The following is a 26,390-nucleotide window of genomic DNA, read 5'->3' on the forward strand; positions in this document are numbered from 1 at the left end:
GATCTTTCGACTGTAAGTTGCCTATCAGAAGTATCGACAATATTACGCATAGATTTGCGCGGTTTTTTTTTCACATGCCTCCGTATTCCTAAAAAAAAAATAAATGCGTGATTTTCTTTCCCGAACGAGTGCGCTATGACGAAACAAGCTGCGAAAGCGCCACTGCTATTGCGAACGTGGCGCAACCCCTCGGTGAAAGCATCAACTACAGCATTCAGCGTGTGTGGCGCCACGTTTGAAGCGAACAGCGGCAGCTCGTCAGAAATGTGACTGAGTCTCGGAAGCACAATAATTAGATATTTTGAGCGTTCCTTTTAGAATTGCCTATTCATTGGTGTAGTCAGATGCTGTTTAGTTGCAGGTATTTGACAAATGTAATGTCCGGACACGTTTGTGCGAGTTTGAGAAGCGTGTGCTCAGAAAAGTCGGAAAGCAGCAAGCTTAGTGGGCGTAGATTATCAACGTCATCAAAGCAGTAATACACTGACGCGTTTATGTAATCACTATTACCTAAAATAATATGACGCCGTTACTTAAATATCATCACGCCGCTCGCTGACCCGTCTCAGCGCTGCGCGCATATATTGCGTTGTAAGCGGGAAATGACGAAACACGTAGTCTTACCCGTAGTCGCAGGAATTATGTCAGGACCTTTTTCTTCCAAGTCGACGGACTCATCTGGGTCTTTCTTCAGCAAGGTCATAGACCTGTAACAATAAAATTATACGTTAGTGTACACACCTAATTGTCGTACGTGAAGTGAAAAAGACTACGCAGTGTACTACAAGATGGAATAGTTGGCTTTGAATGAATAAAAAATCATCACTTATCAGTAAAAAAGAAAACAAAAAAAAAAAATTATAACAATCGTGCAATCTGTCACGGAGAAAAACCTCCATACCAAGAAGAAAAAGTCGCGAACTAAGGGTAATGTTATGTGATAGCAGGCAGGTATCAACAACGCAATTCCTCATCACTATAATCGGCCGAACAGTTTCACATTGTTACGAAGTTGATGGTGCTGTATTCCAAATAGCTCATGAGCAAGCAAGCTCCAAGGCCTATTGACATTGTAGCCGCTGTAATGTGCGTTCAAAGGAGATAGGAAAGAACGAATTTTTAAATCTTTAATACAGTTGCGCAAAAACTAAGCTCTTTTTTTCAAATGTTATCTTGCCTAATTGCACAATAATGCGTGGGCTACCAGTAATGGCTTCGAACTGTACTCCTAAATCTGTGCGCAACGAACTTTTTTTTTGTCAAGTTGATCTGACCACGCTAGTGATGCTAACGACCGTGCCCTGCGCTGTCATTCGAAGGAAATCCCTGCGCCCCGATTGTCCGGTATGTTTCGACGGCGTTCGGATGCCAGTAATTGCGTCATTACGGCGGAGTGACTTGAAGAGAGGCTGCCCACTAATGACGCTAGTTGCATCAGCTTTTCGGATGTTTCCTATTGCTTAATTCGGTGCTTGTTATCACGCCGGAACGGCGGCCGCAGGCAAATCGAAGTCTTTCAGAGATTGCGCCCGCTATAACGACGGTCAATTTTTCTCTGTCGGCCGGCCCATGGTAGATTAGAAGATATGTCGCTGCGCTGCCTTTAAGAAGGACGTCGTGGGTTCGAAGCTTTTCTACAGCGTCTTATTACGGCGCGTTCGTGAAAAGCAAGAATCCTCGTGTAATCAAGACCAAGGTTTTCAGTTAGGGAATTTCACCTTGTTAAAGTCAATCCACAGATCTCTGCTAAAGCTTGCCGTAGAATCATATGAAGGCTTGCGGATGAATTTCTCAAACTAAACTCTTCTGATATCGCGCATTTTGCGTCGAGTTTCACAGCTCGTTTCACAACGTGACCTGCGTTCTCTGGCGCGACAAAGAAATGCATGCAGCGTGATGACTTTGCGCTCCAATGTTCAGCGAAAAATGATCATTATCAGTGAAAGAAAATGAGTGCAACCTGCTATCACAGCTGAGTAGTCACATATTTAGGGGCGCACATGACAAGTCAAATGTTTCAGATAAGAAGAGTAAGGAGCGGTGTGAACGTATAGTATAACTTGACCCCCCTTATACTTTTCTGCTTTTAATAATAGTATCTCGTGTTTACGTCCCAAAAGCATGATATATTTATGAGAAAAGCCATGATGGAGGTCTCTGGAAATTGAGATCATTTCGTGTTTTTTTAACAAGCACTGACAAAGCACAGTATACTGGCCTTTACCATTTCACCCCCAGCGAAATGCGACCGCTATGGCCAGCATCAAACCCGCGACCTCCAGGTCAGAAGCCGAGCGCCTTAGCCACTGATCCAAAGTGGCGAACTGTTTTCATGTTTTCTAGGCGCAGCTTAAGGCTAAATAAAAATGTTAACAAATTCCAGAGAGTTGTCTAGAAAAGCGGTAGAGTTGAAAGCACCTATCTGAAAGTCGAGATGAAGAGGTGCATCGAACTATGATCGTTGCCATGTTAGCAACTAGTGGCTGTAGCATGCGTGATTTGGTATGTTTATGTCTCGGACTGGCCATTACAGGTTATCGTTTTCAAGACCGCTAAACTTTTTTTTTATTAGCTGGGTGTCTATAATATGTTACACAACTGCCTTCCCTGAAGCTACAATTGAATGTTGGGCACGTATCACTCGCGGCACGTTAAGAAACTTTATGCATATGCGATTTTAAGAAAAGGTACATCAAGTGAATGGGCCATGCTGCATACTAATCTCCCGGCCACAAACATATCTATTGTTGACCATCATGATTTCGATAAAATGTTCTGCGGGGAAGCTGGATTGCTTATAATCTAAATTTTAATCGATTTAAGTATAATTGTGCCAAAATAACTTTTGGATGAGAATGATCTTCAGTTCTTTAATGACTGGAGTTCGCAGTATCTTTCTTATTAAAATTTAAAGCCCACTTTTATTTAAAACTTTGCTGTACGGTCACAAGTTAACATGATCATTATCGTGCACGTTTGTGCACACACACGCAGTATGCTGGTTGGTTCAAATTTTTGTGGTAAGAGAAGTACTCACTTGTCCTCCATCTGCTCTTTCTCAGCCCCTGAAAAAAAAGGCAACCTACAATAAACGTCTGTTATTCGACCTGCTGCTATCTATTCTAAAAATTTCCATAACCTTTAAAACAGCCGTGGAAGATATTTGAATGCCAGGTTTTTCGACAACACTTGATTATGATTTCGCTGCTGGCAATCAGAAAGATATGGGGCATCCTAAATAGAAGAAATTATTACGAATTTCCCTCCAAAAGAATTGAAGAACCGCAGGTTTAAAGAAAAATATCATTGTTCTAAAGCTACGTGGTAGTTCTACGAAGTCGGTTGATGCTTTGCTTCGTCTAATATATGCTGATGTTTCAAGCAAACGCAAGCCTTCTTTAAGTTAAGAAAAATAATTTTGTGAAGTTTCACAATATCTTGCCTCGTAGAGTATATAAAAAAAAACAGCTGCGTTTACATGCAATTTTGCGCGTTGTTTCCTAAAATCGAATAATTGAAAAACGAGATACATTTAAAATGTATCTTCAGCTAGCTTCACAACACTAAAGTATTCAAGGGGAGCAGTAGCTCTACCAAGCACAGGCATGGAATGAGAATTACTATAGTATTGCAAACGTGAAGTAATGACGCACCTTTGCTTCTTCCGTGCTTCTTGCACCGTATAAAGATGATGACTACGACAGCGGCTATGACCAAGGCGATGACGATGCCGATGAGAACTCCTAAAAATGGCCTAATAACGATCATCCCTTGAACACCTGCTGTTGCAAAGACAACAATAGGGAAAGCCGGGAAAATGGAGTTAGTGGGGCAGAAGGTGCCACAGAATTACAGGTTGAAGGCCCCGTCCTTTTGTCTCATTTCGTCGAGTGGCACGTTGAGTGCTCAACGACTTTACATAATAGATCATTTTCAAAACTTTAAACCTAACTTTTGTGCTGTGCAGTATGAACAACTAACGGCGGCTATTTACTTACTCAACAGCCTGACAGCCTGTTCAAGCGCGGATTGCTTACGTTATGACGTGGAAAATGTTTAGTCGGCTCTCTTGATATAAGCACGCATAGCAGACAAGCCTCAGCACGTTCAACTAGGACCGCGTCACCGCTTGAAACACGATGGGTGCCGCCATCACATGGGTAAATACGCAGCGCAGAGATGCGCACTTGCACATAATGAAAAGGGTCCATAGGCAGAATAAAAGCGCCCAAATCAGCAGTTACTGTGAAAGGAGCCCAATCACTGTGCATATGTATGAAGAACGTGACACTAATTCAGAAACTTGCAACTAGGCTTGTGCAAATATTCGAATGCTTCGAATATTCGAACGAATAAGTATTCGAAGTCGCTTCGATTCGAATTTAAATGATCGAATATTTCGAAGTATTCGATATGAACGAATAGATGTATATTAGTCTCCACGTAACGGCCTGTGAAGGTGGTTTCACTGCAGTGTAAAACGCTAAGTCGGGAAAGCATTGAAAAAAAAAAATGCTCTACCACGAGGCTTCACTTCAAATTTAAACGGGCCTTACAACACTTTTTGAGCATGTCAGCAAATGCTGCCGATCGGTAGTCGAGGCTACGGAGAACACGCGAGCTGAATATTATAGCATAACACGAGACCTGGAATTCTCAATAAATTCTCAGTCAGATAAAACTTGCTCTCTTCTTTCGGCAAATGATGCCACAATGTCAAAAACCACTCGTCACAGCCATTGTACCAGCCATTGGCTGATTTGAGCATGGGGTGCTCGTTCGTCACTAGGGCCACCAAGGTGGGGGGGGGGGGGGTACAACTTGTCTACGCGTACATGTGCAATCGTACTGAAATGTCACCTATTAAAAAAAGAGAGAGAAAAATGCTCAAGGTGTGACGTATTTTCTTTCCCCACGCCATCTCTCCCGGCTTTGCTTCAAGTACTTTCATCGGGACAAGAAGAGAGAATACAATTGCAGCATGTAGCAAGTCGCAAAACTCCGCTTATACTTGAAAGATTCTAAAAATTATTGCGGTGGTTAACTCGTGAGGCAATAATCTTCTTAGTGAATCCATTTCATGGCTGCATGAAAAGCTGTTGAAAAACCCTTCAAACAAATTCATGATCCTCAAATAGATTGATAATTTTGTAAGCTTAAAAGGCTGTTTTGCCCACCTATACACTCTAACTGTAGTGATTAATGTTCCGTATTTTACAGGTTATCACTTGCATCCTACTGAAAATCAAATCCTGCTACTTCTCACAGTTGTCTCGACTTCCCTTGAAAAAAAAAAAAGAAAGCACTTACACATAGGTCTTATTTTAATTAAAACAATGTGCAGGTTAGCTGAGTTATAATATATATGCACATTTTTATTTCTACGTAATTTATTTTATTAAAATTCGATTCGAAATTATTCGACCAAAACCTCTATCCGCTTCAAATTCGCTTTGAACATAAAATTCACTATTCACACAAGCTTACATGCAACAACATTCTGCGTACAAAACATGCTTAGGCATGTATAGGCGCTAAATTTCTCTAAAAGAAGAGTACTTATGTATAGGCGCTAAGCTTCTCTTAAAAAAAATGTTTTTGAACACACGTGACCAAGTGTATATCGGTTAATGCAATGTCCTTAGTTTCATGACCTCATAATACTAAATCGAATTTTTTTCAAAGAAAAATCACATCACAAATAAAAGTAATACAAGCAAAAGCATCGATTATCAAGAACCTTAGCCTTCGAACAGTCGTCGACATCTGATGAATCACGCATTTTGAGTTTTAGGATTAACGGTGCCTGTAGCGAGGGATGAAAATAATCTAAACTTACAATGGCCTGATCGTAGTGTGACTGAAGTCTGACAGTACGAAACGTTGTCATCTTCTGAATTTGTTTTCTTTCTTTGTATGTGGGTGAAGCCATATTTACAAACAAGCTGACAAAAACAAAACAAAAAAAAACAGCGCTGTTGCTGTAGAATTTATGCAGTGCAGTCTTTCACTCAAGATTCTCCCAGATGCCACGAACACCGAAGATTTGCCTACCGGTGAACTTCTCCGCCGGCCTGAGCGTGTGGGCCATGAGCACATAGGGGGCGCTGCGACCTTTCCCGTTGGCGGCGTACACGAGCACGCGGAAGGTGGCGCCCCCTGGCAGGCCTCGCACCAGAAACGCCGCTCCAGCACCGGGCGGGTTCGTGATGTTGGCGCGCATGGTGCCTGAGTCGGCGTCGTACAGCTCGGCGATGAAGACGGGTGGCGCCATGCCGCCATCCCAGGGGCCCTCGATGCACTCCAGGGACATGCCGTCCTCGGTGGCGTTCACTTGCGAACAGTTGATTACCGAGTCCGGAGGCCCTGCGCATACGAAACAGCCGGGCGCGTTTTGTGACAATGAAGGCCGAGGGCGAAAAAACAAAACTGCAGCCACCAGTATTGAGAGGTTAGGACGAAAGATCGCGTGAATAAAGAACAACGTGCGACTAATTAACCGCCGCGAAGGTTTCTTAGTCACGAGAGCTTTGCGCATTCTGACGGCTTGCGCAAATACTTGTTACGCAAAGAAGCGTAGTGGGCTGATTCGCAGGACTAACGGAAGTGAAGTGCGAGAACTCACAACGGCAAAGTCTCATCGCATGTATTGAGTAGATAATGTATACATTTTGACGAGTGACGTATAAATGCTGGTGCGAGTAGGGACGCTCGCGGCTAAGAACGACCGCTACCAAGATTTGTCGTATTTGCTTGGGCACAGGATGCATATTTTTGTTATCAAGTTTCGCTGTATTGACGTTTCCTTTTGCTACAGTGCTTATTTATTGGGGTTAAAAGGTCATGGCACGTATACGATGATTGGAGTTGTCTACACAGTGTAATTATTCTTTGTTTCGAAGAATGTACCTTGCTCGATAATTTATTGCGAGAGCAGAAGAGTGTTAAGGACCACCAGCTTGTACCTTTCCTACTCTTCATCATTATTTCATTCCTCTTCACAGGCCAAATGTAAGCTCGATGAGGAAAAAAAAAACTATCTTGAACTCGGCTTCCTGTTTGATCGCATTGACATTCCAAGTTAGTGCTTTATATTGAGGGCAACGTAGAATGGTTGTGTAATTATTTACGGGCAGCAGCATTGTCTTTAGGCTGACCCGCCGTGCTCCAGTTTCGGAAAGTGAATGCTTATGCACTCACTGCAGCCGTCGAAAAAACGCTAACTTAAGTTCTACACATAGGGGTACTTGTTTGTGCTGTAGAAATTTTCGGCATCATTACCTTCGGCAGTAATATTCAACTTTTTATTACAACATTCCAAAAGTCCAGCTTCATTTGGTTCTTGAAGTGATTGGGTGGGCTGCAATACACTTCCACTTTTCTATAAATGCCAGCTTTGTAATAAAAATTGTTAAAAATGAACGTTCCAAAAGAGCGGCAATATTATAAGAGGCGCCATGGTGGAGAGCTCCGGAAATTTCGACCACCTGGTGTTTTACGCGCACGTAACCCTAAGTACACGAGCCTCAAGCATTTTCACATCCATCACTAATGCTGCCCCCGCGGTCGGGATTCGACCCCGGGATCTGATATATGACAACTCTGTAACGACGGCGTTTAGCGTGATAATATTGTGTCGGCATCGGCAAAATTTTCCTTCTTTCGTCCGCGTAGATTATTTATGTTATTTTAACTCTCTGTTCATGAAGTATCCTAATGTGTGCAATCACTTTGACTGTCATGATTTTCAGGAGTGATGTCAACGAAATGCCGGGGATAGCTGTTAATGAAGTGATATTACCTCGGGTTCGAGAAGTGGTTGGAACTTTCGTGGTTCCATTGAACTCTTCCTCAGAAGTCTACACAACAAGAATTTCATCACACTGAAGTTTTCACTTCTTTGAAGACTTCACCACTGTACGGGTAGTACAGAAAATGACGCCTTGCCTATGCGCACCCTGACTGACCACTTCCTTCATGCAGTGATTGATGCACGGGCAATTTTCGAACAAACTGACAAATACCCGTGTTCTTCACTGCACTGTAGGTCACGTCCGTTAAAAGGCGTAGTAAGCTTTCAGGTGTAAGTGCAGTTTTGGTTACAAGATAGCCGAAGCACCACACAGACACCCAAAAAAAGAAAACATTGCATTCTATACATCCTTGAGAAGTTAACCTTGGCATGACGGCAGAAGGATAGAATGACTAAAAGGGAGCAAGTCTTCGTAACAACACTGCAAAATCAACACTGCGTTTGAATACGTGTGGTGGCGCAGGCTGTGGCTCGAAGAGGGGAGAAAAAGAAAGAAAACAGCTCTGGAAAGTGTTTATGTAGAGGGAGGGAGGATTAGTTCAGCTCACTTAAAAGGCTCCGTGAAAGCCTGAACTTTTCATCACTTGCATTTAAGCGACGGCAGCGCCCGTTGAAACCTCGCAAATACAAAGGAAGGGAGCACCGTACACGAAATGGGAGGTGCGCGCTTTGCGAGAGACAAATCCTTCGCAGCCTTACACAGGTGCCACGTCCAGGGTAGGCGCTGCAGCTGTATACGGGCGTACTTCACAATGCCCGCCACTACGCCTGCATTTGGACGGTGTTGCGCACCGTCATGCGCTTCACAAAGGACGGCAAAGTGTGCCGCGACCCTTGTGGGGCTAAACGGGTGCTAAATTAACGCGCATATTTATATGGTGGCGCAGGCCCTGCAAACGACGCAGCGATTATACGGAAGTGCAGAAGAGGCCACTGCTTCGTCCAGCGCCTCTTTTGTGCTAGCCTACAGTGCACAAGTGCGGGTGCCTGTTTACCTAGGCCAAATAATGAAAATGCTAACTTCTTCGTATATGAAGAGTGAGGCTTACACGGTAGGGTGTAGTACGTAGAAGTCAACTTTTAGCTTCTCTTCGAAAGAGTAAGATGCAGAAAAGTTTTAGCAATATTGTGAATAACGCTTCAAGCATCGAGGGTTTTTATAGGGGGAACGCAAGCACTAACACTAAACACACATACACGCGAATATATTACTACATGCATGTTGAAATTTTGTGGGACGATGCGCGTGTGTGCCTCATGAAGAAAGAGGACGAAGAGTGGTCTCCGCTCGGTGTCTGGTCTACCGGTCACGTCGCTGCTGCTGCTGGTTTGAAATAAATTTAATCCACAGCCTCGTCGATACGGCGTCTCTCTTCCGTAACATATTTGGTGGAGTTGGAACGTTCCCTGTCCTCACAACGAAGCTTCGCAGTGGCCGCACCGTCCGGCCTCCGGTCATGGCCTATAATGATATCAATCCGTCACCACCATCTGCTGAAGCACCAGCTACTATGTACCTTGCGATTTCCCACCCCCGTGATCCCGGTACGTTCTCCACCCAGCCTGGCCTTGACGTCGACTACTGGCTCCGCATGTACGAGCGCGTTAGCCTGTCTCACCGATGGGACCCTACCATGATGCTCGCCAACGTAATCTTTCACTTGGATGGCACCCCGAGTGTATGGTTCGACGCTCATGAGGCCGAGATCACCAGCTGGGACATCTTCAAGGAGTGACTACGCGACATCTTTGGGGACCCGTCCGGTCAACAAACGGCCGCACGACAAGAACTCGCCACACGAGTACAGTCATCAACCGAGTCGTATGTCTCGTACATACAGGACGTGCTCGCGTTGTGCCGCAAAGTGGACGAGCAAATGACCGAGAGTGACAAGGTGGGCTACATACTCAAGGGCATCGCAGACGACGCTTTCAACTTGCTCGTCTACAACAACGTCACAACCGTCGATATCATAACTAAGGAATGCCACCGCTTCGAAATGGCCAAAAACCACCGAGTTCGGCCACAATTTTCACGGCTCTCTAACACGGCTGTCACGTCAACCTGTACCGATCTCGGTGCCGCACCACTCTTGCACCATAATGTCACACGCATCGTTCGGCGCGAGCTTGAGGCGGCCCGTCCGGCACCGTTTCATGCACTTCCACTCGACCAGCTGTGGAAACACCTCTGACGGTGTCAGTTATTCAGGCAGTCGTGCAGGAAGAAATTTTTAACCTTGGTTTTCCTGCCGCCTGCTCCGTCTTCCGACCGGATCACAGACCGATGCCAATAAATGCATCATGTCACAACCCATACTCTCTGCCCAGATCCCGCAATCCGACAGAATGGACAACAGCAGACGACAAGCCAATCTGCTTCCACTGTCACCGAGTTGGCCATGTCTCCCGTTACTGCCGCAGCACTTGGACGTCCCTCCGTTGGAGCCAATTTTCTTCTCCTCGGACATACGCGGACCCCCGTCGGTATTCTCCCAGCCGTGAGTATCCTGCTTCCGACGCACCTAACAGCCGCTCTACCGCTCGTTCACCGTCACCGCAACGCCGCCGCTCTCCGTCGCCCCAAACCCCACCGCTATCCATCGCCGACTAACTATGGATCTTTCCGGATAGAAAAATAGGTTATGCAGCTCCTAGAGGTAGTGCTGCATCAAGTGCGACTGACCCAAATCCTCCGTTGACGATACCTACTAGTAAGAACTTAATGTGGACGGTCTTTCTTTGACGGCTTTAGTTGACACTGGAGCTCAGGTGTCTATAATGAGTGCTCGTCTCTGTCGCCGCCTCAAGAAAGTACTTACGCCTGCCGCAACAAAAGCCATCCGTGTCACCGATGGTGAAACTGTGACCGTCATTGGAATGTGTACCGCTCGTATTGGCCTTGTCGGCCGCCATGTTCCTGTTTTATTAACCGTGCTCGACAATTGCCCTTATGACCTCATCTTCGGGATGGACTTCTTATCGACGCATTCTGCCCTGATTGACTGTTCCGCCGGCACTCTCTGTTTAGAACTTCCTCTTCTTCTAGATTCTCGCCCCGAGCTGCCGAAAAACCTCTGTACCACAGACTTCAGTCGGATACCGCCAAAAGCCCTCAAATTCATTGAATTGGCAACAAGTTCACCCGTTGTTGACGGTGATTATGTCGTCACACCTATTTCAGATGTTGTTCTGGCGCGCGAATGCACTGTGCCACACTCCGTCGTAATCATGACCTCTAACCAAACCATGGCTCGGCATACTCACTCACGAGTACACTCACTCACACTCATTCATACTCATTTGAATGTGGTGAGTGTGAGTATGAGTGAGTACTGATGAGTATGAGTAGGAGTGAGTAGAACGTGAGTGAGTACTTTCAGTGTGAGTAGAAGTGAGTATGAACGTGAGTGGGTGCTCATGAGTGTCAGAAGGAGTGAGTATGAACATGAATGAGTATTCTGAGTGTGAATAGGAGTGAGTATGAACGTGAGTGACTACGAGTGTAAGTATAAGTAAGTATGAATGTGAGTGAGTATTCTGAGCGTGAGTAGAATTGAGTATGAACGTGAGTGAGTATTGTGAATGTGAGTAAGAGTGAGTATGAACGTGAGTGAGTACTTTGAGTGTGAGTATGAGTGAGTATGAACGTGAGTGAGTACTCATGAGTGTGAGCAGATGTGAATTTGAACCTGAGTGAGTACTCATCAGTGTGAGTATCCGTGAGTACGAACGTGAGAGTATTCATCAGTGTGAGTAGGAATGAGTGAGCGCTTTTGAGTGTGAGTAGGAGTGAGTATGAACGTGAGTGAGTACTCTGAGTGTGAGAAGGAGAGAGTATGAACGTGAGTGAGAACGTGAGTGAGTAGGAGTTTGAACATGAGTGAGTGAGTACTGATGAGTGTGAGTATTCGTTAGTATGAACGTGAGTGAGTATTCATGAGTGTGATTAGGAGTGAGTGAGAGCACATGAATGGGAGTAGGAGTAAGTACGAACGTGGGTGAGTACTCATGAGTGTGAGTAGACTTGACTGCGAAGGTGAGTGAGTTACTATGAGTGTGATAAATATTTGTAACCATCGCAACGGCGTCCTCAATACATTGAAATAACGGGTACTATGGCATGCAAGCTTACTGTACGTAAAAGCCTTCAGTTAGTTTGGAAACTGGGAGAGCCATCCTACATCAGATGGGGGGGGGGGGGGCGAGGTGACCGCGCAAAACTCGAGTTGAGGGTTTATTGTACTTTGAATTTTGTAGGCTGAATAACTTTGAACTGCCTGTCCCTATATATAGCTACCGTTCTTGCTGCACTTACCTCTTGCGCCTTCAGTCTACGCAACCCGTTGATAATACATGAAAAACAAAGTCTTGAGAAGTCCTTTAACAAAAATCGCCGCGCGCGCCGATTCAGAAAAAAGAAATGCACTGCACAAGCGACAGAAAAAAAACGCTGAAATGGCCCGCGAGAGAAAGCACATTGTGTGCGCGACGCACATTGTGCGCAGCGATTTTGCACTTTCTATCTCTGCGTTGTCCCTCAAGTGAAGGTTGCCTTGAACGAAAACTTTAAGTGATCTCATGACCTCTCAAACGTGAAGCTGTGTGCAAACTTCGCCTTCTCAGTGCCCCATTAAGAAAAAAAAAAGGAAAGCTTGGAGGACGGTTTAGCTTCGCCGTCAATAGTATAGTATGCGATAGCGTAATCGGACCCTGTTCGCATCGCCGTTTCAATCTCTACCCTCGCTTCAGTTTTCGGCGGCTTATTATGCCTTCGACAGTGCAGACACAATGTGCAATAAGCGCCCAATCGCCCTTGATAATTTATTCTATCATTCACATAACGCGGGCTGATACAAAAACACACATAACGCAACTCGTTAATTACCGTTTTATACGGCTGTCCGCGATAACCCTGCGTACGTACACGGCCAATGAACGTTAACCGCATCCGCAGATCCATAAATAAGGCCCCCTGCAATGGCCCCGCCACGGTGGTCTAATGGCTAACTCGGCTGCCGACCCGCAGGTCGCGGGATCAAATCCCGGTTGTGGCGGCTGCATTTCCGATGGAGGCGGAAATGGTATAGGCCCGTGTACTCAGATTTGGGTGCACGTTAAAGAACCCCAGGTGGTCGAAATTTCCGGAGCCCTCCACTACGGTGTCTCTCATAATCATATGGTGGTTTTGGGACGTTAAACCCCACAAATCAATCAAATCAATCAAAGCCCCCTGCAATCGTCAGTGCCGGCACGGAGCCAACGAAGTCTCCGCGTGAGCGTGACCCACAGAGGAAGGAAGACATCTCCGAAGATGCGCACAATTTCTCGAATGCAAAACTGCCGTGCGCAACGCATTCCATCTTAAGGCGAGGCCGAGGGGAGGCGCCGTCTCGACGGTCGCGCCGGGCCACAGAACACCTACCAGTGGCCGGGCGGCCGGGGTGGCCGCGGCGCCCGCCTGTCCCGCTAGTGCAGTCAGAAGGGGCTAGGGGCAGTGGAACGAACGAAGCGGCCGAGCCGGATGGCATGGCAACGTCTTGGGTTCTGGCAGGTAATCAGCGGCGGCCGTGTAGTATACTGAAGCTTTCGAGAGCGTCTCTATTTCGCGCGCGTGCGTCGTAGCCCACGAAAGCGCGTTTTGAGTGCTTGTAACGCATTAATGAGATTCTAAACGATGTCTCAGCGTCTCCTACGCGTCATGGCACACAAATGAATGTGCAGGTGCGTCGTAATTGCGCTGAGTCACTGCCTGTTTGTGGAACCTACCGACCCTTAAAGAAAGCGACAATTGTTCAGCTCGATTGTTTATTGAGTAACCTGAGTACACGTAACGCTACCTCAATGTTAGTATTCATCATCGGCCTGACAACGTCCACTGCAGGACAAAGGCCTCTCTCATGATCCGCCACTCAACTCCGTCCTGTGCTTGCTGCTGCCATTATGTACCCGCGAACTTCATAATCTCATCTGCCCACCTAACTTACTGTCTCCCCCTAACCCGTTTGCTTTCTCTGGAAATCCGGTCAGTTATGCTTAATGACCAGCTGTTATCCTGCCTACGCGCTACATGCTCGGCCCATGTCCATTTCTTCTTCTCGATTTCAACCATGATATCCTTAACCCAGGTTTTTTCCCTGATCCACTCTGCTCTCTTCTTGACTCTTAAGGCTACAACCACTATTTTCCTTTTCATCGCTCTCTGCATCGTCCTCAATTTAAGCTGAACCCTCTTTGTAAGCCTCCAGGTTTCTGCTGAGTAGCTAAGAACCGGCAAGATGCAGCTGTTATATACCTTCGTCTTGAGGGGATAGTGACAATCTACCAGCCATGAGCAGAGAATGCTTGCCGAATTTTCTCCACCCCACTCCTATTCTTCTAGATACTTCAGTCTCGTGGCTCGGCTCCGTAGGTACTACCTGTCCTAAGTAGGCGTATATACCTTTTCTAACTTCAAGTGCACTGCCACCTATCTAGAAGCGCTGTTTTCTTTCGAGGTTGTTGTTCATTACTTTCATTTTCTGCCGGTTATTTTGTAGATTCCAAGAGAAGGAAAGCGGGAAAAGGGGAGACAAAGTTTGGTGGGCAGATGAGATTAGGAAGTTTGCGGGTATGAAGTGGCAACAGCAAGCAAAGGACCGAGTTGACTGGCGGAACAGGGGAGATGCCTTTGTCCTGCTCTGATGATGATGAGTATGTGAATGTAAAAATACGTGGGTGAGTGCGCCTGAGTATGGGTAGGCGTAAGTATGAAGGTGAATTCTTATGTGAGGGCGGAGGTGAGTGAGGGCCTATGATTTTGAGCAGGCGTGAGTATGAAGGTGAGTGAGTAACTATGAGTCTTAATTGAGGTGCACGAAAAATTGAAGTACAAAAAGGAGACACCTGGACATGGCGCGCTGTTTCGAGGTGTCTTCCTTTTGTACTTCAATTTTTCACGCACCTCAGTTAAAATGAATTACCAACTCGCCCAGCAGTCCGTCTTTCTCTAAGAGTGTGAGTAGTCGTGAGTATGAACGTGAGCCATGAACAATGAGTGTGAGTAGGCGTGAGTATGAACGTGAGTGACAGTGAGTAGGCGTGAGTATGAACATGAGTGAGTACTCATCAGTGTGAGTAGTCATGAGTATGAACTTGAGTGAGGGCCTATGAGTGCTAGCTGGCGTGAGTATGAACGTGAGTGAGTACTCACAAGTGTGAGTAGTCGTGAGTATGAAATGAGTGAGTACTCATCACTGTGAGTAGTCGTGAGTATGAACGTGAGTGAGGGCCTAGAGTGTGAGTTGGCGTAAGCTTGAACGTGAGTGAGTACTCATGAGTGTGAGCAGGAGTGAGTATGAACATGAGTGAGTACTCTGAGTATAAGTGAGTATGAACGTGAGTGAGTACTCATGAGTATGAGTAAGAGTGAGTATGAACGTGAATGAGTACTTTCAGTGTGAGTGGAAGTGAGTTTGAACGTGAGTGAGTACTCATGAGTGTGAGTAGGAGTGAGTATGAACGTGAGTGAGTACTCTGAGTGTGACAAGGAGCGAGTATGAACGTGAGTGAGTACTTTGAGTGTGAGAAGGAGTGAGTGTGAGTAGGTGTGAGTATGAACGTGAGTGAGTATTTTGAGTGTGAGAAGGAGTGAGTATGAACGTGAGTGAGTACTCTGAGTGTGACAAGGAGGGAGTATGAACGTTAGTGAGTACTCATGAGTGCAAGTAGGCGTGAGTATGAACTTGAGTGCGGGCCTATGAGTGGGAGTAGACGTGAGTATGAACGTGAGTGGGGGTGAAGGCTGAAAAAATTGTGGTGAGTGAGTATGAGTGAGTAGTCTCTCAAAGTGCCGACCTATGAACCAAACATGTCTCTCCATTATCAATTTCGGTTTCACGCAGCAAGTACTACCGCACAAAATTTCAGTCGCCACGCTTCGACCCTTAATAGACGGCCACGTCACCGCTTTTGTGGCAGACGCATGCTTCGATCTTCCATGTCGCCCGCAGGATGTCACATCTCTCGATGTAGCGCCCTATGATCGACCCAAAACTCAAACCTGAGCAATCCGATTTTCTATTCCGCCTTCTGGCTTCCTACCACGACATATTTGACATCGACTGCAGTCCACTCGGTCAGACTTCCCTCGTGAAGCACCGCATTAATACTGGTGATTCTCCTCCCATTCACCGCCGACCATACTGGGTGTCTGCCACAGAGCGTAAGGTAATTCAAGAAGAAGTCAAGAAGATGCTAGCCAAAGGAATTATTGAACCCTCCTCGAGCCCTTGGGCATCTTCTGTTGTGCTTGTTAGAAAGAAAGATGACACGTGGCGCTTCTGCGTCGATTACCGCCATCTTAATCGAATCACGAAAAAGGACGTTTATTTTTTGCCCCGAATCGATGACGCCCTCGATTGTCTTCATGGCGCATGATACTTTTCTTCAATCGACCTACACTCTGGCTATTGGCAGATTGCGGTTGACGGGAAAGACCAAGAAAACACTGCGTTTCTAACTCCCTACGGCCTATACCAATTCAAGGTGATGCCGTTTGGGCTATGCAACGCCCCAGCCACGTTTGAGCGTATGATAGACTCGCCATTACAATGGTTCAAGTGGTCAACATGCATGTGCTACCTGGATGATGTCCTTGTATATTTGCCTACATTTGAGACACACCTCAGGCGTTTGTCAGCGGCTCTCGGCATCTTCCGCACTACTGGCTTTCAACTAAACTCGTCGAAATGTCACTTCGGCCGCCAGCAGATTACGGTGTTGGGCCACCTTGTCGACGCATCAGGTGTGCAGCCTGACCCGGAGAAAATTCATGCCGTCACGAGTTTTCCTGTACCCCAGTCTGTCAAGGACGTCCGGAGCTTTGTGGGACTTTGTTCCTATTTAGAAGGTCCGTGAAAGATTTCGCAAGGATCGCTCGAGCACTGACCGACCGTCTGAAGAAATACGTGACTTTTACGTGGGGTTCCGCGCAAGCTGCTGCTTTTTCTCACCTCATCACCCTTCTCACGACTCCACCTATATTGGCCCACTTTGACCCATCCGCTCCGACAGAAGTCCGAACCGATGCGAGTAATCATAAAGATTGGAGCCGTCCTAGCCCAACGCCAGCGGGGACACGACCGAGTTATCGCCTACGCTAGCCGCCTACTCACAGCTGCCGAGCGCAACTATTCAATAACAGAGCGTGAATGTTTTGTTCTTGTTTGGGCAGTCACGAAGTTCCGCCCATATTTATATGGCACGAATTTCTCTGTAATAACGGGCCACCATGCGCTATGTTGGCTTTCGTCACTGAAGGATCCTACTGGCTAGCTCGGGCTCTGGGCTCTGCAAGAGTATACCTACACGGTGACGTACAAGTCCGGACGCCTACATCAGGACGCAGACTGCCTGTCCCGCTACCCTGTTGCTGAGTCGAGCACTATGCCTGACACCAACACCGAGCCTTGTGTCTTTTTCCTTTCGCAAATGACATGCATCGGTAACGAGCAGCGCAATGATGCGTCTTTGCGTGCTATCATTGAGCGCCTCGAATCACCATCTTACAATCAGTCCCATCGCTCATTCGTGCTCCACGATTGTGTATTATACCGCGGAAGTTTTGAGCCGGATGGACCGGCCCTGCATGCTGCTTGTCATTCCGAAACACCTCCGCTCGGAAGTTCTACATGAACTTCATGACCTTCCGACTGCTGGTCACCTTGGTGTGTCACGTACTTACGACCGAATACGCCGACGCTTCTTTTGGCGAGGGCTTGTGCGCTCAGTCAGAAGATTCGTTGCAGCTTGTGAGAAATACCAGCGCCGCAAAGCACCATCGACACTTCCCGCCGGATGCCTTTAACCACTTAGCATTCCGTCAGAATCGTTCTTCCGCGTTGGCTTGGAACTACTTGTCCGTTTCCCCTTGTCTTCCTCGGGTAACAAGTGGACAGTCGTGGCCACCGACTACGCCACGCGCTATGCTATCACACAAGCTTTTCCAACATGCTGCGCCACAGATGTCGCCGACTTCCTCCTCAAGGACGTGATTTTGCAACACGGAGCCCCATGGCAGCTGCTTGCAGACCGTGGCCGCACATTTTTGTTCAAGTTCAAGTTCAAGTTTATTCAACAACGATGTCAGTTTACAGAAAAGTGCGTACAGGATTGGTAATACACACAAGGAGCCCCAAAGTTAGAAACTGTCAGGGGGGCTCCCATACCTGATGTTAACGGGAGAAGAAACAAAATATACAACATTCAGTTGTTACGGTATCTTCAGTAAGAAAAAGAAAAAAAAAAGCACAGTGCGAAAAAACGAAAGTAGAAAATACATATATGTTTAGCAAGGCAAAAAAGAAAACTATGAAGAACAAACAAGCGCAAGTTATAATACAAAACGTAAGGACAATATAACATGTAGCAATTGTTATCGCTACATTAAAAAGCAGTTGCTAAGATGAAGACAACTGTTGCAAAAAATATTTCTTCACTTGGTTTTTGAATGCATGTTCTGTGGTTGATGATTTTATTACGTAAGGAAGGGAATTCCACAGCTTGATTCCCGTAAATGTGGTAGTGAACTTGCCGTAGTTTGTGCGAACTTTAGGCAGAAGGCGGTTATCAAGCTCAGAAAACCTAGTAATATTATTATTTACAAGGCCTTCCAAGACAATGCCATCTATATGCACATTACCGCGAAAAAGCCTATACATCACAACTGATAACTTCAGCTGAAAGAGGTGATAAAGAGGATGTATATTTAAATTCTGATAAAGTGGCGTTGCATTAATTAAGAAATGGCTGAAAGTCATGAGTCGAAGTGCTTGATTCTGTAGGCGTTGTAGCTGGTTGAGGTGGGTCAAATATGCGTTACCCCAGGCTGATATGCAATAAGATAAATGGCTGTGAATATGTGCGTGATAAAGGGAGTGGATTATGTGTGGCTGAAAATATGAACGAGTTTTGATTATGGCGCGTATTCCAAAGGTTATCTTGCGAATGAGTGATTGCGCATGAAGATTGAATTTCATATGCCGGTCAAGAACTACACCGAGAAACGTTGTACTGTCGGACATGGGAATTAAATTATCGTCCAGACGCACAGATATAGAATTTGAAAGTACAGTCGGGAAGGAATGAAAAACTATAAAAACGGTTTTTGATGGATTAATTCTTAACATGTTCATTCGACACCAGGAACTTATATTATGTAGATCCACGTTAATGTTTCGTTGTAGCTCATCGACATTGTTAGCATAAGTAAAAATGGTCGTGTCATCTGCATATAAGATACAATCTGTAGCGGTCAAAACATTAGGTAGATCATTAATAAATAGCAAAAAGAGCAGCGGGCCAAGGATCGAGCCCTGAGGAACACCTTGATTTACTTTCTTAGCTGCTGAAACTTTACCGTCAATCTGAACAACTTGAGTGCGATTGCAGAGATAACTAGATATAAATTGAAGTGCAGGGCCAGTTATGCCATACGATTCAAGTTTATGTATAAGAATTTTGTGATTAATTGTGTCAAAAGCTTTCGTTAAATCTATGAATACGCCACCAACTACGAAGCCTTGGTCGATTGCCCCTTTTATTTTATCGGTGAGGGTTAGAAGCGCAAGCTCAGTGGAATAGCCAGGCCGAAAGCCGTACTGTTTAGATGTCAACAGATTAAACTTTGTCAGGTAGGATATTAATCTTGTATGCATAAGACGCTCGATTATTTTGCTGAAAAATGGAAGAATACAAATGAGCCTATAATTACTCAGAAGTTCGCGATCACCTTTTTTGTGAACAGGTGTTATTCTACCAACTTTTAGGGAATCGGGAAATATGCCTGCTTTAAACATCTTGTTAACAAAATCTGCAATGACAGGAGATAGCTCACTAGAGACTAACTTGATGTGGGATGGATGAACAGAGTCAGCTATGTCGGCTATCGAAGATGATAGCCGACATCTTGCAGTCCTGTCAAACGAGACACAAGCTGACTATGTCATACCACCCGCAAACCAATGGACTTACGGAGCGTCTAAATCGAACTCTTACAGACATGCTCGCTAAGTATGTTTCTGCCTACCATACCGACTGGGATCTCGCGTTGCCGTACGTCACATTTGCCTACAATTCTTCTCGCCATGACACTGCCACTTACTCTCCATTTTTTCTGTTGTTCGGCCGAGAACCTGCATTACCCCTAGATACAGTCATTCCGTCTACCACGACACCAACCAGCGAATATGCCCCTGACGCTATCCCTCGGGCTGCTCACGCACGCGAAATCGCCCGCGCTCGCTTTCTGGCCTCTCAAGAGAACGAGTGGCGTTTGTACGATCAACGGCACCGGGACGTGCACTTCTTACCCTGTTCATTGGTGCTGCTGTGGTCCCCGATCCGTCAAGTCAGCTTGTCCGAAAAACGTCTTTCCCGCTACAGAGGTCCATATTGAGTCCTTCGTGAGGTTACTCCTGTGACATACAAAATAGCCCCTGCTGCCTCATCGCCTTCAACTGCCGCCCCACACACCACCGATATCGTACATGTGGCATGGTTGAAGCCTTACCACTACCCCACTGACGTTGACATCTAGATGCGCTGAGATGGCGTTTCTGCCGCCGGGGATTATGCTACATGCATGTTCACATTTTGTGGGACGATGCGCGTGTGTGCCTGATGAAGAAAACGAAGAGTGGTCTCCGCTCGGTGTCTGTCTACCGGTCACGCCGCTGCTGCTGCTGGTTTGAAATATACTTCATCCACAGCCTCGTCGATACGGCGTCTCTCTTCCGTAAAATATGAAGATCTATATGCCCCGTCACGGTGTTTTATAGTGGCTAAGGTACTCGGCTGCTGACCCGCAGGTAGCGGGATCGAATCCCGGCTGTGGCGGCTGCATTTCGGATGGAGGCGGAAATGTTGTAAGCCCGTGTGCTCAGATTTGAGTGCACGTTTAAGAACCCCAGGTGGTCGAAATTTCCGGAGCCCTCCACTACGGCGTGTCTCATAATCAAATGGTAGTTTTGGGACGTTAAACTCCACATATTTCCACAGAGATTGCTCCTACTAATTATTTTACAAAGAGGACCAACGGGACGCTATGTGAGCGTCTACAATGCCTCGCAACTAACGAGACGCTATGTGAGCGTCTACAGTGCCTCGTAACCAACGAGACGCTATGTGGGCGTCTGCACTGCCTCGCAACAAACGAGACGCTATGTGGGCGTCTACTGTGTCTCGCGCCTGCTCACGCATCTTGGGGAGAGCAGCTCATGCTTCGGGTGGAGGAGCATGAGCCGGGAAGACTGACGGATGAGTTGTTCAGAAAGGGACACGTAGGCGGAACGCTTTTAGCAGACTCTTCTTTGTGACATAGCTGTTTTTCTGGCCACAAGTTCGCCCTCGATAAATCATTGTGTGTGTTCCCCCTCTTGTATTACGTGACAATATCAATCAATCAATGAATGAATCAATCAATCAATCAATCAATCAATCAACCAATCGATCATGAAAATCTATCTATCTATCTATCTATCTATCTATCTATCTATCTATCTATCTATCTATCTATCTATCTATCTATCTATCTATCTATCTATCTATCTATCTATCTATCTATCTATCTATCTATCTATCTATCTATCTATCTATCTATCTATCTATCTATCTATCTATCTATCTATCTATCTATCTATCTATCTATCTATCTATCTATCTATCTATCTATCTATCTATCTATCTATCTATCTATCTATCTATCTATCTATCTATCTATCTATCTATCTATCTATCTATCTATCTATCTATCTATCTATCTATCTATCTATCTATCTATCTATCTATCTATCTATCTATCTATCTATCTATCTATCTATCTATCTATCTATCTATCTATCTATCTATCTATCTATCTATCTATCTATCTATCTATCTATCTATCTATCTATCTATCTATCTATCTATCTATCTATCTATCTAATCAAGAGAGATGCAACAGAGAGAGGAGGCACGTTAATGAAACAGTCAAAAGAAAGATTCCCGGTACGCAGAAATGTGTCCGCTGCATTCCTTTATTTTCTGTCCCAACGAAATGGTTAACCCTCGACGACAATTCAGCGCACTCTTTGTTTTTGCCGCTCCACTGGTGGCCGGCTGGTTGCCAGACAATTCACCCGTATTCTGTAACAGCCGCCATAAGGGCAAGAAACGGAGTTCTCCCTGCTCGCGTTCTTCGTCTCACGCATTAATCGTTCGTATATACTGCAACAGTTGTGTCAACGCTCCATTACTCCGAATATAATGTCTCGGAACACGGACGAGTCGCGAAGAGCGCTGTGCTCTCAGCATTGAAGGGCAGAAAGTAAAATAGAACAGACTACTGCTACTACGACTACTGCAGTACACGCAGTTTCTTGCTTCACCACACGGGGGACTTCTATGGCACCACGCAGATAGTGTCTCACAGAAACGGCAAGAGAAAAAAAAAAAGAGACGTTTTTCCAGAAAAAAGAATTAAGGATCCTTTCTTTCTTTTTTACTTTTATTTTTTTGTGCAGCGTCATGGCATTGATATGCGCAGTGCGCGGACAAAGAAGAGTGGATATAAAGTAAATCTGCAGAATTGCCAGCAACTACATTTAGGCAGCGAAAAGGAAACAATGAAAGGTATAACAAGAAGACGAAAGGGTGAAAGAGGTGAATATATGGTACTGTACAAAAGAAGGGTACATGTCTCGTTGGTTGAACAGCGAGGATTGTGAAACGAGGGTTCGCAGCGACGTACAGCGGTGTACGCCGAGCGCAGGAGTACCGCAGAAGATGACTGGATGCGGAGGAGGGTGTAGAGAGGAGCTTAGCAAGAAACACGAATTTCTAATGGAGGGTCTCCGCTGTCGTGCTGACGCTCTCGGGCTTTTTATGGGAACACGAATTGCAGAGCTTCGCTGTGCTGTACGTTTGCCTCAGAAAAAAAAAAGTATTCGTTTACATCTATTACTCTATCTGCTTCATATCGAGGGAGAGGAGTAGGCAGCGAGTGCGTTAACCTCGGGAAATAAAATAAAAGGATTCGAGGAAAATGAAGATGGAAGGCATGAAACTTGGGTATCGACTTCCCCCTTTTTTTTTTTTCGCTTCTGAGCGCGCTAAGCCACCAACCTCATTTTTCATGCTCCTTCGTTTCATCGCTTTAGTGTGCCTTCCATTTCACGTCCTTTTTGCAACGGAATACAGATTTAAGCTGAGAGGAAGGACTCTTCTCGCACGTATACGTTGAAACGAAATAGAAGACGAACGTCCGCCTATGCATTACATTTGAAGTTTGCCCCGTTGTTTATCAAAGCCATAATTTTGCGTGGTACACGAATGTTTTTCCCTAAAAACACCCCCTCTTCCTCCTCCCCCGCGAGTCGTGGCCTAGTTTCGGTACATAATTGACTTTTATTTAACGTCTACACGCCTTTGATGATGCTGCTCTTTAAAGATTCGCTCTCCGTCATTAAGGCAACTATTTTTTTCATTTCTTATTTTGCTGCTGTATCACAAAGACACCAACGTTAATCCCCCCCGCAAAGACCCGCGCAATTCTGCATTATTTCTTTCTTCACTTTATTTTTTTAGCTGTGTCTTCAGTTCATTTTATCATCATAGTACAATTCAACTATTGATGAACCAACTCGCTCTTATGAAGTTCCTTTTACTTCTATTTTTGTTTTTTAGTGGGCTTGAATATTTCGCGCCAAACTTGCGCACTCGCGCATTCGTGCTAAGCAAAAAAAAAAACAAAAAAAAACGCTCTCCTAAGTGGTGTTTTACGTGGTGTCACCGAAGACACCACGTACAACATGTGGTGACGCCTCACATGTTCGCAATCCTTATCACCGAATGTGGTGGAATAGAAACTTCGAAGGAAGTGTCTGTCTATCGACTTTCATCACTCAGTTGTCACGCGCGAAATTCAAGACTTGTCGGTGCATTTTATCTACAAGGAGAAAACAAATTTATGTCGTGTTCATGTTGAAAGAAAAAGAAAAGCGCGCACACACCCACACACACATAAAGACAGACTGACTGACTTTTCAGAACGAGAACAATAACTTAAAAACGAATGCGCCTCTCTTCTTCTCCCATTCCCGTTTCCATATGCTTTTTTCTCACATTGAGCTCGCAATGCGCTGAGAGAGGCTGCGAGCAGTGGATGTGACGCGTATTTTCGAAAACAAAGCGTGGTCTGTTAGTGTTGTGTGTGGTACGTGCATAGAGGATCATTTAGGGGAGCCGTTTCACGCTCCTCCGACCGCGCAATGTGTTTACCTACCGTCGTAAGCGGCGATGTACTCCCGTCGCCAACGCCGCCGCCGACTTCTCCATTCTCGGCGTGCTGCGGTTTGTACACCTCTCTCGAGCGTCCCTTGCTTTCCTTTGTTCGGCGCTTTACGCCAACTACGCGGACGATGTAAGGCTTTGTTCGACGCAGACACCACCGTCTGGCACGGTTTGTTTCTAGGCTCCGATTCTGTACTCCAACTCGCGTGCGAGTAGTCTCGCGTTCCTCCACAAGAGAGGGGAACTCAACTCGAATTAAATTTGAGATGGAGTCCCTTGGCATCGCCGTTGCGTTGGCCCGCCCACCACACGTGATGGTTTTTGAGGTGAAGCACCTTAGAAGGTGTTGGTGGAAGTGGTGCTGCGTTGACGGAGGCTTGCCGTACATGTGCTGGAAACATTATTCGCGTTGCACATTCACTGGCATAATGAGAACTAACAGACATTATAGGGTGTCTAAGAAAGAGAACGAGCCTTAAGTTTACAGTTCTTTCGTACATTCTCTTGACGTAATATTTGACAGTCGTAAGACATGTACGCAAAAAATAGATAGATAGTAGATAGATAGATAGATAGATGATAGATAGATAGATAGATAGATAGATAGATAGATAGATAGAATAAGATAAAATAGGATAAAAACGAATATAACGCTTTCTCTTAATGCCAGCACGGCAGCACACGAAGACAAAAATGTGAAACATCCTCGGGCAAGCATCAGCAAGGCAGCCTGGTCATTGTCCTGTCCATTTATTTTTCTCTAGACGTTCTGTTCACTCGCAGTGCTTTCCTTTGTTTGCGACATTGCAACGACCCGGGACAAATGCATCGGAGCATGCGATCTATAAACGAGAACTCAAAATAACCATGGCTAAAGCACTGAATGAATGCTATAGTTACACGTAAGGAGTCTATTTCAGAGAGGCTGCGGGCCCCGCGGGAGGAATTTCTAGAAAAGCGGCGATTCACCAGTTCAAGTGGTTGACGGCCCACCAATAAATTGCTCTGATGTATTTATTGCTGAGCAAACTGCAGTAACGCTAGCAGCAACGCACTCCACTGCGGAATACATACACACAGATTCGAAAGTAGCCTACCGGAACTACATGAGAGGTCGTATTTCACCTCCAGCTCATGCCATTCTATGGCATGCATGAACACAATCCACAAAAACGCAGCTCATCTGGATGTCAGGTTACCAAGGGGTAGCCGGAAACGAGCTGGCATACAACTCTGCCTGATCATTTCTTCTTCAGGCTCTGTCTACCTACCCCTCATACCACGGCATTCAACCACGAATTCCGGTTACAACACACAGATATACTGCAGCTGTACCGCCTACGAAGACAAACTTTGCCTCATCCCAGTAAGGAACTCACGAAAACCCAAGAGACCTGTCTGCGCAGGCTCCGAATCATGTCGTACGGCAACCCGGTCACAATTACTCGCGGCCAAAATAGACCGCGAGTAATTCGGTGTATTGTGTAAATTCTGTGGCAGCCGCGCTGACCTGTTTCACATGGCTTGGGCCTGCCAGTCTGACGTAAGCGTCGCGCAAACTGCAGCCAACGTGGGAAGTGTGGTAGGAGACATTGTCGAACTAAGCTCTCGAGGACCAGCGGAGACTCGTGGAGCGGGTGCTAATTGCAGCGCAATCCGACGGAGTGCCGGAATAGGGACCCACCTTCTTGAAATACAGTTTTGAAGTAAATGTTCTATATTTCAAAATAAACGTGAGAAAAACATGGAGTACAAGTATTCGGTGAAAAAGAACGACATGAAAGCAAAAGAAGATAGAAAAGTAATAAAATATACTAATAAACATTTAAAACTTTCCTGGAAACATTAGCGCAATGTTTTTACACCCGGAGAAAGAGAGAACAAAGAAATTGCATATAAAGGGATACTTCGAGGCAGGGAGTGCCTGTGACACAAGTTTGTGAATAGAAAGAAAAAAAAAGGAAAGAAGAGAAAAAAGGATAAAGAAGGAACCAAGGAAGAGAGAAAAAAGGAAAGGAATGAAGAAAGAAAGAAAGAAATTTTGGTATGTCTATGCACACCCATATAGCCAGCGAGAAACCATTACGCCATGACGTTGTCAGAGTCTGCATACATATGCGTATTCTGCGAGCCGAGAAAGGCCACTGCGAGCTAAAATACGCGCGAGATTCTGGCCGCTGTAAAACCAGAAGCCCGAAATATTTATAGAGGCCAGAACACTGAGCGGCGAAATATGAAGCCGTAAACCACGGCTTGGTGGGGACTGGAG

At 45.7% G+C, this 26,390-nt stretch overlaps 1 protein-coding gene across 4 annotated transcripts in view; it reads right to left on the minus strand.

The window, feature by feature from the left end:
• The window catches only part of LOC119172789 (protein turtle), a 353,955-nt gene that overhangs the window by 13,419 nt on the left and 314,146 nt on the right, over positions 1-26,390 (minus strand). For 2 of the 4 annotated variants that reach the window (XM_075893304.1, XM_075893302.1), the window contains exons 8-11: positions 6,055-6,366; positions 3,654-3,779; positions 3,038-3,065; positions 625-707 (exon numbers count right to left, since the gene is read on the minus strand). In XM_075893304.1, the coding sequence (XP_075749419.1) occupies positions 625-707; positions 3,038-3,065; positions 3,654-3,779; positions 6,055-6,366 (549 nt within the window). Of the gene's footprint in view, positions 1-624; positions 708-3,037; positions 3,066-3,653; positions 3,783-6,054; positions 6,367-26,390 lie in introns of all 4 variants that reach the window. The other 2 variants (XM_075893303.1, XM_075893301.1) reach the window with 1 other exon arrangement.

The sequence above is a fragment of the Rhipicephalus microplus genome, chromosome 4 (genome assembly GCF_043290135.1).
Source record: "Rhipicephalus microplus isolate Deutch F79 chromosome 4, USDA_Rmic, whole genome shotgun sequence".
In the NCBI taxonomy this organism is placed as follows: domain Eukaryota; kingdom Metazoa; phylum Arthropoda; class Arachnida; order Ixodida; family Ixodidae; genus Rhipicephalus; species Rhipicephalus microplus.